This window comes from Phoenix dactylifera, chromosome 6, assembly GCF_051530095.1.
Source record: "Phoenix dactylifera cultivar Ajwa chromosome 6, Ajwa_hap1_PhDact_Kaust_v1.1, whole genome shotgun sequence".
In the NCBI taxonomy this organism is placed as follows: Eukaryota; Viridiplantae; Streptophyta; class Magnoliopsida; order Arecales; family Arecaceae; genus Phoenix; species Phoenix dactylifera.
The window spans coordinates 30,063,815-30,078,109 of NC_143195.1; the positions used below are offsets into that span (position 1 = coordinate 30,063,815).

Here is a 14,295-nt window from a genome sequence, read left to right on the forward strand (position 1 = left end):
GCCCGGGGAGCATTGACGGGTGTATAGTTCTCGTACCTCGCCTGGTACATCCGGGGCCGTGGTGGAGACCTCGGACGAGGAGGTGTCCTCTGCTGAGGTCGCCCCTGCTGACGGGGCGGACTCCTCAGTCTGGGGAGATTTTTCTCTCTGCGGGGAGACCGGCTCCTTTGTCGGCCGCGCTCCTCGCGGCGCTTCTTCTGCTTCTTAGAGGCGGGCTCGATTGCTCCCCGCCTGGAGGCGACTGCCTCCTCGGCCTTGGCATACTTCCGGGCTCGGGCCAGCATTTCGGTGAAGTCGGCCGGGAAGCTCTTCTCGATGGAGAAGAGGAATCGGTAGGAGCGAACCCCAGTTTTCAGAGCCGACATGGCTATCGACTGGTCTAGCTCGCGGACCTCCCATGTGGCGGCGGTAAAGCGGTCCAGGTACTCTTTGAGGGACTCCCCCTCCTTCTGCTTGATATCCAGGAGGGAGTCTGATGTCCGTCGCTGGCGCCGGCTGGCAGCAAAGTTGGTGGCGAACTGCCTGCCGAGCTGCTCAAAGGAGGACACCGTGTTCGGCTTCAGTCCAGAAAACCAAAGCCGAGCGGTCCCTCGGAGGGTCGCTGGAAAGGCTTTGCAGAGTATGGCCTCCGAGGACCCTTGTAGGGCCATGAGGGCCCGATAACTCTCCAAGTGGTCGAGGGGGTCGGTGATTCCGCTGTAGGGCTCCACCTGAGGCATTTTGAATCTCGCGGGAACCGGCTCGTCCTCGATCTGGCGGGAGAAGGGGGACTTGGCAGTGAACTCAAAGTCCCCTTCCTGTCTTGCCTTCTTGCCGTGGAGTGCCGCAATCTGGCGCTCCAGATGCTCAACTTTTCGGTCGAGCTCCCCCACCCGTAGGATTGTCGTTGTGGTTTGCGCCGGCCCTTGGCGGTCCGGGGTTGACTCCGCCTCGGAAAGTTGGGGTCTCCGATCGAAACCTTCTCCCGGTAACTCCCTACGGGGAGCAGCCCGTTCTCCGTTGTTGGCTCTGGAGGAGCCATGCAGATTTTGACTGGGGAGAACCGGGCCGTTGGGGAGACACTCCGGCGGGGCCTGGGCCTGCGGGGGAAGCGCCGGTGAAGCTTCCACGCGCCGTAGGCCCTGAACGACGGCGGCCAGGGCCTGGACTTGCTGTACCAGGGCATTGAACTGTTCCGGCTGGACCTGAGGACCTGGGTCAGCTGGAGTTGGGGAATTCTGGACGGAGTGTCCAGGACTTTGCGGGGGATGCCGGGAGACGTTAGAGGCTCCCTTACTTCTCAACTTCATGACTGCTACTCGGTGCCCTCCTTCTAGCGCCAACTGTTGCTGGAAATTGGACCCGGGGGCAATCTTTGGTCGAGGAGAGGGAGCGGAAGGTGGTTACTCACGGCGAGGCGGTGGTCCGTCGACGGGCGGCGTCCTCCGTCTGGGGCGATCGGAGAGAAGGAGCGGCTGGTTCCCGTGGCTGGGCGACGATCCGACAGTGGGCGGCGTCCTCCGTCTGGGTGCCTGCACACGAACCGGTGGCCGGGTCTTCCGGCGCCGGCCCTCCGACGCTCAAGTCAGGGAGGGGGCAAATCGTGTAGAGTAGAGGTAAACAGTGCTTGTCCAGAGTATCGATTTTCCAACCCCCTTTTATAGACCGGGGGTCGGTTTACCTGCGATGTAACGGGGCGAAGCCGTAGTACGGCTCGGCATGTCGTTCAGGTCGGCGCTTGGTCAGGCGAATCATTGCACTGATGTCGGCGATGAGGGCGTCGTACAACCCGAACTAGCACGCTACCAGGCGAATTTATTGCATCAGTGTCGGAGGTATGGCCGAGATCAGAGACTTATCACAGTCGACTAGACTCTGCTGGGCTTATTTGCCGTGGAGATCTGGGAGTCCGTAGATGACAGGAGTCACGTGCATTAATTGTTGAGTGAGCCGGAGATCCACATTTATTGTGGAGTAAGCCGGAGATCCACATTTATTGTGGAGTAAGCCGGAGATCCGCATTTATTGTGGAGTAAGCCGGAGATCCGCATTTATTGTGGAGTGTGCCGGAGGATCACAGCGGTCATGCGCAATAAATGCCGGAGGGGCGTCATAGTACGGTCTCTGGCCGGACCTCGGAGACGTACGGCCGTAGTAGGTGGCTGACAAAAGTAGGCCTCGGACATTGGGGTTTCTCTTAGGTCGGAGGTTCCGAGTTCGGATGCCGACTTCGGCCTTCCAGGGTCGACGATTGTGCGGCTTCTTAGGGGCATTCGTGTCATTTGGGGGAAAAACCTTATTCCCCCAACAATATATATATATATATATATATATATATATATATATATATATATATATATATATATATATATTAGTATCATCATTCTTGCCATACATGCATTGCGCATGCCTATCGGATATATTTTTTTAAAAAAATGAAGTTTTTTTTCTGGTCCTCTCTTTTTCTCTAACTGAGTTCTAGATTGTTTTTTTTCACCTTTTTAAAATCGATAATACAAGAAAAATTTCTACTCTTCTTTTTAAAATTTATATAAATAATAGTCATATGTTATATTTAAAATTTATATAAATAATATGCATAGGTGGCAATTTTTTTGTTTTTGTTGGTCAGTTGGCAATCATTTTTTGCAAATAAATAACTCAAATAGATTGGACCAGGTAAGGAGTCAACCCAGGCTTAAGCCTAAATGGAGCTCTAGGGCCCTGAATTCGTACGCAACGTTAGTTTTTGCTTATAAAAGGGAACATGAAGCACTCATAAAATAATAAACGCAGAAGCAAACTGTGGACTGACCTCCTAAACCCGTTCTTCAAGCTAGATTTCTCGTGAATTCAGTTGTCTTTGGGCGTGACGTCTGGGCTTGCGCCTTATACTTCACCTGCTTTGACGGAACATGTAATAAAATAAACTCATCTCTTTAAACTAGATTTGGTCCAGAAAACAATTGTTTCCTGGATTCAGAAATGACAGAAGTCAGAGGACCGTGTCTGGATCCGCGTCTTATTCTTCATCTGCTTTCATGGAACATGTAATAAAATAAACTCATCTCTTTAAACTAGATTTGGTCCAGAAAACAATTGTTTCCTGGATTCAGAAAAGTCAGAAGTCGACCGTGCCTGGCTCCTTATACTTCACTTGCTTTGCTCCGCCATGATTTGAGCTCTCTCAACTTCCTCTTTCACAGCGATCGGTTCAAGGACCAGACACAAATGAATATAATCCAATCTCTTAGCAAAATATCACTCTGGTTTAGTTTCATTGGCAATAAACGAGACCATCCGAGCCCATACCTCAACTAATCAAAATATTCAATTTAAAAATAATATAAAATGGATCAAATTAAATTAGATTATGTTTTTTTGGGTAGCATCGCATGAAACGTATCAAGTTTAGACTGGTTCGAAACACCATCATAAAAAATTAGTTTGGATTATTGCGTCATCTTTTTATGGAAAATGCTAGACCAACATGAAAATCTCATACAAAAAATTATATAGCTTATGCGTAACACTCTAATTACGCTTCCAAATTTATAGTTTGTATCATGTTAAGCATCTGCCGGTAGAGTAAGTTCCAATGTAGTGATATTCGTCGGATGATAAAAAATTGCAGCACCTTTTAGACAGTGCATGTGTACCAGGAGGCGAACAAGGCCGCCGACTGGGTCACCTCCTACGCAGCACAGCGCTCCAGAGAGATTCTCTGGACAAATCAGGAAATCTCTCCTTTACAGTTGTACCAGATTGTCGCACATGATTCTGTTAGCTACACCTATACTAAAGTAGCGTGAGTAGCCATTGTAGAAAAAAAAGAGTAAGTTCCAATTAGGCACTATACGAGATTTCTATGTTATAGTAGAAATTTCTAGTCTTCCAATGTAAGCTCGGTAAGATTTGAAATCAAGCTGGCCTTATTTCTAACCATGCGCCTAACTTGAAGAATATTGTATATTATGGCTTGGCTTGGCCTAAAAATTACGGGTTTGCTTCGGGTTAACCCAGCCCAAGTGGTACACCCTTGCTCCCCCTGCGGTCATGGTTTCCTTAGCCTTACCGCCAGTAAAGACAATCCCGTTCATCTAACGGCTCCATCCCGTGCCCGTCTTCTATAAATAGATAGAAAGATCATTGGCTCTTGCAACGTGGCACAGAAAGCCCCCCGCTGGTATCGAGGACAGAAGAAATCTCTCTCTCCCGCATCACAGCAGCAGATCCAAATCGTCCGACCGTAATCCTCATCAAAGGTAACCGTATCTAACCTGGATTTCTGTCTTTGCTCGTCTGAGAATTTTTTTTTTTCCATATCCGATATTCTTTGATGGTTCATAATCTTTTTTTGATGTTTTTTCCCTTTTTTTGTGAATTCTTATTGTTGGTAGCTTTGGTTATATATTATTATCGACACTGGACTATTTCTTTCATGATCATTAAAGTTCTTGTCTTATTCTTCTCAGATGGGGAATGCATCATTTTTTTTTTAATCTTAGGAGATATTTTGATCTTAGGAGGCACAAATATAGGTTGTATGTTTAAACCCCCGATTGACTAAATATCAATTGTGCGCCAGTAGAGACTTTGTTGCAACAGTAGCAAGAATCGTAGAGCAGCTGTTATTTCAATGTGAAAGACTACTCTATGGAAATATTTGACTTTGATTTTATCTTAGTGATATCAGGTGGGGTTTTAGCTTCCATTTTCTTTAAAGAAATTGCTGTTACTATATCCATCTAACCTTGCATGCTTTATTTGGGAGCATAATACTGCAGAGAAGTTAAAGACTCCAACTATATCCTCAAGCAATTTTTTTTGTGCGGGGTGAGTGTATGTGGGTGAGAGAGAGAGAGAGAGAGATTTAGCTTTTTTTCCTGACAAAAGCTTCAACTTATATAAGACAGGGAACTTTATAGCACAATTATAAGGAATGAAATCAATTATGTGCTAGGCAATTGTTGAGACCTTTTCTGCTTTGAGTTGTTAAGTAATGATTAAGATAAAGCATGATTTTGTCTCAGTGGAAGGAAAAGCTCATGACTTTGTGTGCCTGTTACCCAAATTTTAACTTGTACATCTGATCATGCTAATATTTCTCAAAGAAAATCTGATAATAAAAGTACTTATGGTGCATATATTGGTATTTCTGTGTCACATGATGTTTTCGTAGTTGCAGATATCTTAGCAATGGACACTGATACTGGCAGCAGAGATTGCTTAGCTTGGGCTGCAAGAGATGCTTCTGGAATTCTTTCTCCTTACAGATTCAATCGCAGGTGCCCCTGTATAGCGCATGAGTTCTTTCTAACGTTATCCTAATGACAAAAAGATAGATCTCAAATTCTTTTAATTGCACATTTTTTGTGAGCTTATATTGTTGATTTCAGATGGGCATTTTAAAAAAAATGGACATATAACCTTGTGCACTATGAGGCCTGAATTGTTCAACCATGTAATTTTTTGGATATAGTTATTAATTAAACAGGTTCTGGTTTTTACTTGCTGAATTGTAGTCCCATGATTTTTTTTCAGTCTTATCGTCATATATTTGCAATATACTTTTCCAAATCTTAGTAGTAGGAACTGTCACTTAGGGTGGTGCATTTGCTTGGAAATTTCTCTGGAAATTCATTCCTGGCACCTACTTTTTAAATGGTTCCTTATTCAAAGCAGTTTTAAGAGACCCGCTTCCCTGCACCCGCACGATCACCCAAATCTGCTCCCGCACCGGCATCTATTTCAGGTAACTAAGTTCCAATAACACTACAGGTTCTGCAGAAAAAATTATATTAGCATAGTTATCATACTCTTATAATTGTATTTGTAGTATATTATTAGTATAATTGTCATGTAGAATCATAGCATATGTTCGTTATACTTGTTGATTTATCAATGAGAATCAAGTTTGTTGAAGTTTATGCTTCAAGGCATGGTACACCATACCATATTGAATTAGGCGGTATGGAACGTATTGTACCGGTTCGGTATTGGTACGCAGTACAGAGAATGTACCGAGTGTCGGTATGCCGAACTGGGCCTGTACCGGACCAATGCAATGACAAGGTGGCACCATACGAGGCTTAGTATCGAGACACCGTACCTTGCTTCAAGGAGATTAAAATTTTTATTTAGAATAAAATTTTTAAACACTATTTTTGTGGCCAAAATGGATGATACTTCTTGAACCTAGCATCGGGGACAAATGGATAAGACTGTAAAGTTGTTTAAAATTCTATTAATTTCATCATGTTTCTTATTCAGTCTTCTGAACGTGCACTAGAACTGTTAATTTGTAACTACTAGATGATTCTTGGTTTATGATATTTATCTATACTCTTCTCCAAGTCATGACTTAGGTTAACTGTTGTGAGATGTTTGTCTTAAAACAACAGTTTTATCATGAAGCATCATTAAATTCCTCTGAAAATCATGCAGAGTTGTCAGAAGCGATGATGTTCGTATAGAAATAACACATTGTGGAGTTTGTTATGCTGATGTCCATTGGACTCGAAATGCGCATGGTGACTCAAAGTACCCATTGGTGCCTGGGTATGTTTTTCTTTACTCAACCATATTGCATAGTTTTCATTTTTCAAAAACTGTGCGAACAATGAATGAAGATATCTGCTCCAAATTTTACTATAATAATGTCATATATGAAACTTGATGGCCGTGGCAAAAGAATATGGTTACAGAAGAAGAAAGATTGCTTGACAGATGTTTTAAGAGTACATATCTTTTAATGGTATCGAGAATGCTTAGTCAATTCTATGATGAACTAGATTTTGACAAGTAATATGTTAACGCACTGGATGCTCGAAATTGAATTAGAAGAAAATTTTGGAGGAAAGAAACTTGGTTCCTAAGAAGCAGTCTACAAGCTGATTGATAACCAACTAAAATATGTGAGACAAATTCATGGAATAGCGGACTAGTGTTCTTATCTCTAATTAACAGGACTAGGGGAATATATGTAATTTACTGAAAAAGAAAAATTGCTAGGATGTATGTACCTTCCTAAGAGGAAGCCCATCAGAAGAAGCATGTTTCACAAATCTTCTTTACTCGATAAAGGTAAATTCATGTGCCTGCAATGACAAAAATGACAGCAATTAAATGAAGGCTTACATAGTTTGTTTAGGTTTGGTCGGGGCCCACCAAGTTTCTATTCAACTATTATAGCTCGAGCTTTGAAGTATCAGCCAGAAATTTGGAAAAAAAATGAAAAAAATTGGTATATATAGGGAAAAAAGAACAAGAAACCATAGGTTATACAATTTTATAACATATTGTGTTGTTTGTAATATTTGGATTTATGGTTTTGATCATCCCAGGCTGAAAACTAAAAGTATAAAGAATTATAAAAATTGTTAAAAACCAATGAAATTGTTAAAGAATTATGTTGCATTCAATTTTTGGATAATAATTTAATCCTCAAATCACCTCGCAATGTAAATATCTACGAAAGTTAGTTGTGCTGATATAGAATGACATATGAATGTGAACTGGATACAATGATCTCCAACTTGGGTGGCCCATGATTGATTTTTAAATGATTAAATCTTTTAGCCAAGATAATATGTACACTTTAGTCGATCGTCTGTGTTTTTGTGCGCGCGCGCATGAGAGAGAGAGAGAGCACATAGTTATGGTACACACAAACACATATCAAACCTAACATCACACCAGGAAGCAATATCTCATCTATATGGAGTTCGTATAATGCAGCAGCACATCAACCATAGTTTCATAATATATTTTGATTGAATTTCTGCCTAGCATCAAAAACCTGTGATATCTAAAATGCTAGAAATGCATAAAGAGACTGTTTATGAAGTTTGGGGAAACTACAGAGCAACCCCTTCCTCTGGACCAGAAAAGTCTAAATGATAAGGAAAGAAAGTAAGATCTCAATAAGAAAGACATGAATCTCATAAGAAAAAGTATATATAATTCCAAGTTATAAAGTTTGGCCTAGCCTTGGTGGTCCATACCAGGTCTAAATTACTATGAGGCTTATAAGGTTTGGCTGGATCTACTTTAGAGCTTGATTCTTTGCAGCATAGACCCTACCTGAATGAGGCCTGACCTCCCAGGCCTTATTCCAATTAAGGCCTACTAACACTCCTAGGTGATTAAGTCAATCCATCAAATCTGATAAAAGAAATATGAGTAAGTGTCATGCATAGAGCTTCAACGTTGGAGAGTAAAGTTAATAAAACTTTCTCTTGCTAAAATGAATTTTGAAAAGCAAGTATAAAAAATGCATGTGAATAAGATATTGGAACATTAAAGCTGTTTGGAACATCACAACATATACACTTAAATAGGCCTGCAGTACATGTAATAAAGGTGTCCTCAAATAGGAATTTTATTGGGGGAATGATTTTATGTTGCATCCAGTTTGAAGTGGCCAGCCAGGTTGAGATGGGGAGTATAGTTCAGGAGTGGTCTGACATTGTAATTTAGGTACCTGAAATGCTTAGAAATAAACTAGATTAGTTGTATAGACAACAACTGTGTAGATAGTTCATGAACAAACACTTTTACCTGTGAATTGGATTCTCAAGTATGCCTCGTCCTCGTGCCCGCGCAACCCCTTGATGGGGTCATTTTCTTAGTGGAAATGAAATGGAGTATCTGGTCACTTGGAATACCCTCTATTTGAGGGTAACCCTGAGGATTTTGATCAATATTCCACTTAACTCTAAGGTCTTGATCATGGAAGATATGCTTAATATTGAGTTATAGAGGTTGTTTATTATGGTGATTTTGTAACCAGCTTGCTTAATGATCTTTGTTTAGTAGTGACCTGCACAATTCTAATATAGATGCTAGCTTATAGCTGTTCCTCAAAAATCCGGATTGGAAATATTAAAGGGGTTGTTGACTCCATACTAAATAAAAAAAAAAGGAAATTGCTTTGCTAATGCACAATTTTTTTGTGATGTATCCTGCATCTTGGGTTTAAAACTATAATTAGCTAGCTATACAAACTTTTGTTGTTGCACAATATGAGACATTGAAAATATGTTTTGTTGCCAGTATTTCTGTACAGATTGACACTCATATTGGACTATGGAGACATGATTAAAAATTTAGACTTTAAAGAATACATATACATGCAACAAATAAAACTACATCAGCATTTTAGATAGAAATTTGATATAGCTCAGCAATTTGGTAGAGAGTTGGCACAAGTTGCATGATATGAAAGGTCTCAGTTTGCTAAGGTCAACTATCATGCAATAATATATTTTAAATTGTAGTTTGAAAGACATGTTGAAAAATTAGTGAACATTGAGCTTTTAACTCCTAAACTGATAGGGCTAGCATGGAGAACTACATCAAGTTGAGATCAGCATATTTTAGAGATTATGACACCATTGTATCTCTTGGTTTCCATCTAGTCATGAGTCCTGACCCCCTCCAAGGAAAAAAGTGGGTACTCGATTTCTAGATTGGAAAAAAATTGAAAAATTAAAAACTATAAGAGCATATTTAAATGTTGGCTATGGTTCTAAGGTAGGAGATATTGAGCACAAAATTATGTTTAGTGTATACTATAAAGAGAAAAAAGCAAGATCTGCTGGACCAGCACCAGGCCTTACACCGGCCAGCGATTGGTTTGGTACAGTTTTGTACATACTGTACCATGCTGGGGTAAACTAAAGCAAGAGAGGGAGGGGGAGAGGGAGAAGGAAAGGGAGGGAGAGGGGAGAGAAGGAGAAAGGGAGAACGAGAAAGGTAGCGAGATCGATCAACATCAACCAATGTCAAAATGCAGCAAGATGAGCAATCGAGTGAGTGAAACAAGCAACCGAGCAAACAAAACAAGCAATGAAGTGAGCTAGATGAGTGACTAAGCGAGCGAGATGAGCGACCGAATGACCAATGCACGCATCAGAGCTTCGAAGCTCCAATCATGGCGGAAGGGGTAGAGAGAGAATGGAGGGTCAAGGGGGCATTGGGAAGGGCTCGTGAGATTTAAGGGACTGAACCATCCTACCCGAATCGTCCTGTTTCTTGACCGGTATTGTTCAGTATAGCCCAAACTGCCTAGTTTGAGATGGTTCGGCATGCCCTGGAAAAAAAGTATTCTATTGCATATAATATATTCTGTAAGTTCTCAATGCTAAAAGCTAGCACAATATACAACATGGTGCACTTAAAACAAAATGGATATAGTTTTTGTTTTAAGAAACAGCAGCACTCGAGCAAAATGTCATCTTGTCCATGTGCCTTCCATCAATTGAGCTTTGTAAACCAGTCTTGATTCATTCAACTGAAGAAGTGAGTTCAGTATAGGTATATATGATGTCTGAGATATGTATTTGCCATGCTATCTATATTGCAGGCATGAGATTGCAGGAGTTGTCATGGAGGTTGGTTCCAATGTTAAACGTTTCAAAGTTGGTGATCATGCTGGTGTTGGCACATATGTTAATTCATGTGGAGAGTGCGAATACTGTAATGATTTTCTAGAAGTTCATTGTTCGAAAGGACAAATTTTCACTTTCAATGGCCTTGATTCAGATGGCACGATCACAAAAGGAGGATATTCCAGCTACATCATAGTTAAGGAGAGGCAAGTTACTTTTCATGAGCCAAAATTTCTTCTTCAAAATTTCTTCTTCTGTTATTTAGACTTGATTTAATCATACCATAATAGAGAAGCATAGCATATAATGATAATTATTGTTTATATGGACTGCAACTTAAAGTCTTCTTTCTTGACAATCTAATGGTTTTGATTTATTTTTGTTGGAACACATGTTCTTGAACTTTGTTGACAATTGAATTTTAAAAATGTTAGATGTGATATGTAATTGTTCATGGTCCTCATGTTCAAGATGTTCTATTTAATGGAAAGTATGTAAGTGAAATCATGTGGAGGAGTACTGACAAACATTGGAGGATACTAATTCAGTAGATTTGAATGTAGAATGCAGTATAAATGGTGGTGCGATGAGCATGTTGACATGGCAAATTCTGACTCAAGTCTGTCCTGTCATTTTAGATAGGTCATACAAGAAAACAGAGTGAAGTCAAGGATTTTTCTAAATGAAGTTTGGCTAGCTAGATCAGTCCAACTGGTTTTCTCGAATGTTGTGCGGTCATTGCATGCCATTGAGAGATCAGAGAAAATTTATAGGACAGTATATAAACAACAACCAGCAAATGTCAGGTAGATTAAATTGCTGGGTAATAAGAGTAGTGGTACTCTCTGCACATAGGGTGAGCATTGCAGATATGTGGGCATTAACTTGGATATGATCAAAGCAGTAGGAATATAATAAGAACAGAGGTCAGTTAAGGAAATCTAGACATTACATCAATTCCAGGTAAGGATATATATTATAGACATCTGCTGCTGTTTTATTTACTATTCTTAAAGAGATCGATCAAATCCTATTTAGCATTCCTGGTGATAGTGAAAGAAGCATATTATACAGCGAAACACAAATGGTGGAAGTGTTTATTATTTGCACTGCACTTAGGGTTTAGCTTTTAGAAATTGGCCATCAAAAACTTTAAGGCATGGAATGTTACCAAACTATTGATTGTGGATGATGACACTATGGTAGATCGCTGGAAATTCACAAATGCTAATTTACATAAAATATCTTGGAGATTGACTAGAACACCACCAGTGCTGGTCCTAAGCCCAAAAGAGGTAGAGGATGGACATTAGATTGATAGATACTTGAAGTAAGAAGCTCAAATTATGAAGTGAAACCTAATTTGATATTCATAAGTGCTAGAATGTCTTTATAACTGATGCTGGATTTGCTTGGGTATAAATGCATGAATTAGATTCGAACACATATCCAAGGGTTTGACTCGAAGTGAAAAGAAAAGAAAAGATATACAGGGAAACAAAGTAATGGAAGTAATTTTAACTAGATATTATTTGTTAAAGTATTCTAATATACATTGTATTATTTGTCCAAAAACTTCCAAATTTATTTAAGAATGTAAGAAACATGAATTCTGCAAGGTTATTTTCGTACTACATTGTTGGCCAATTTCTAGGAGAAACAAGCGCCCACCTCTTATGGTATTATGGATGATAGTTTTTCAAAAGGATTTGGGTGAGCTTACAGGGAATACTTGAAGCAAAAACGAAGCAGTTGGAATGAATTTAATAGTTTTGGTTATAGTTGTAACTAATCTTTTAGATTAACTAGTATCTCTCTCTCTCTCTCTCTCTTCATCATATGCCTTATGATCCCATGAATCTTACTAAAAGGATTTTTACCTTTTTTGGTATGAAAAGCTTTGGGCTTTTGAAGTTGGCCAGAGATGGATAATCAGTTAAATTTAGATGAACTTAGTAAGTGTGCAGTATAAGTGGTGTGCCTAAAGATAATTTTATCAGCTTCAAAATTCTGCCATTGACAACCCAAAATATGCTACCGTATAGTAATGCAAGAGGACAAAGTCCTCACCATTATACTGACTTGTCTGTAATTTCTCTGCTAAATTTGATTGGTGTATTCATTTGACTAGGGAAGTGATCTGCCTATGTAATTCAGAGTTCTAAGTTAAATGAGTCCATGGCAAATATTAGATGAACATTAATCATATTTGCTGATGTTTTCTATATTATTGGTTGGGAGTGCACAGGTACTGCTACATGATACCTGATGGCTACCCATTAGCTAAGGCAGCACCTTTGCTATGCGCTGGAATCACAGTGTACACTCCCATGATGCGCCATAAGATGAACCAACCTGGAAGATCTCTTGGAGTCATTGGGCTAGGTGGCCTCGGTCACATGGCAGTGAAGTTTGCAAAAGCTTTTGGTTTGAAAGTAACAGTGTTCAGTACGAGTGAGTCCAAGAAAGAGGAAGCACTAAAACTTCTTGGAGCAGACAAATTTGTGATCTCATCAGACAAGCAGCAGATGGAGGTAAATGCAAATCACTGTTTCTTTAACATGCCTTCTATGTTTCAAGCTGCTTTTTCAAGTTTACAGGAGGGCTAAATACGAAATGCCTGATTCTTTTCGGATATATGGTGAAATAACATAAATTTCTGTTATATGGCCTCCAAAATTTTGTTCGATAATTAAAGCTATTAAAGCTGTCACAGTTTCCTGTTTTTTTTTTCCTTTAATAGTTTTGTAGTTAGCACTGTAGTGACAACTCCAATTTCACTGAGTTACCACAGGTGAACTTGTGATCTCAATTTCGAAGTACGTTTCATATATCAATATTTGAAACTAAGATTCTTCTATCTAAATCATTAAGCCTTTTTCTTAAGATTTTCCTTTTAAGGAAAACCCTCTTTCTATTTTGTAAAAGAAATATACAAAATTCCATCATTTGACTGTTATACATTGCAATGACTGGATGAAAGCTATCTGGGCATACAAAATCCCTTACATGTGAATTACCTTAAATCATTCATGTTCTTTTTTCTTGAGAATAATAGTCATTTTTGTCATGAGAAAGGCAATCAGGTACTGTAGAGATCACTACTACAACTTCACTGCTGAAAATTTTTGGAAATGGCTTTGTTTGCTGCTGGCTTCTAATGCAGTCTTCGTTGCAGTCTATGACAAAATCCCTGGATTTCATCATCGACACTGCTTCTGGTGATCACCCCTTTGATCCTTACATGTCACTTCTGAAGGTTGGTGGAGTTTTGGTCCTAGTGAGCTTTCCTAGTGAAGTCCGTATGCATCCCGGAAGTCTTAACCTTGGTATTCTTCTTGTTCCTTAAAGTAATTTTGTTCATTCTAGTAGTCAATTTTTTCATCAAGGCAGGATGACTAATATTGGCTCAAAATTCTTATCATATTTAACTAAAAATTACTTTTGTTAGGTTCAAGAAGTATTTCTGGCAGTTTGACTGGTGGTACCAAAGAGACACAGGCAATGCTGGAGTTCTGTGCAGCAAACAAAATATATCCAGAAATTGAACTCATCAATATTCAGTACATAAATGAGGCACTTGAGAGGCTTGTAAACAGAGATGTGAAGTATCGTTTCGTGATTGACATTAAGAACTCTCTCAAGTGAGTTCAAAATTATGAGAGCTACCGCATGGAGCTTCCCCAGAGCTTATATAAGTCACGGTTTATGTATATTCAGAAATATGCACTCTTAATAATGCTACTTTATAAGTGCTCCTGCACAAACTTGGTTGAATTTTGATCTTTTGCTGTCAGATTTCTCACATATCTATATAAATAGATATATTTTTATGCTTTTTGTTTGCGGATAATGAGTTATTTAATTTGTTTTTTGCATACTCCGGGTATTGTTATGAAAAAGGCTTTTGGCCGAACTTCAT

The 14,295-nt window shown here is 39.7% G+C and overlaps 1 protein-coding gene across 1 annotated transcript; it reads left to right on the forward strand.

Moving 5' to 3' along the window:
• The first annotated feature begins 4,128 nt into the window (after window positions 1-4,128).
• LOC103702778 (putative cinnamyl alcohol dehydrogenase 1) lies at window positions 4,129-14,206 on the forward strand. The gene is made up of 7 exons (XM_008785339.5): window positions 4,129-4,244; window positions 5,168-5,267; window positions 6,427-6,540; window positions 10,349-10,579; window positions 12,622-12,907; window positions 13,552-13,702; window positions 13,825-14,206. The coding sequence occupies exons 2-7, from the start codon at window positions 5,179-5,181 to the stop codon at window positions 14,019-14,021; spliced, it is 1,068 nt and encodes a 355-aa protein (XP_008783561.3). The 5' UTR covers window positions 4,129-4,244; window positions 5,168-5,178; the 3' UTR covers window positions 14,022-14,206.
• Window positions 14,207-14,295: the final 89 nt, after the last annotated feature.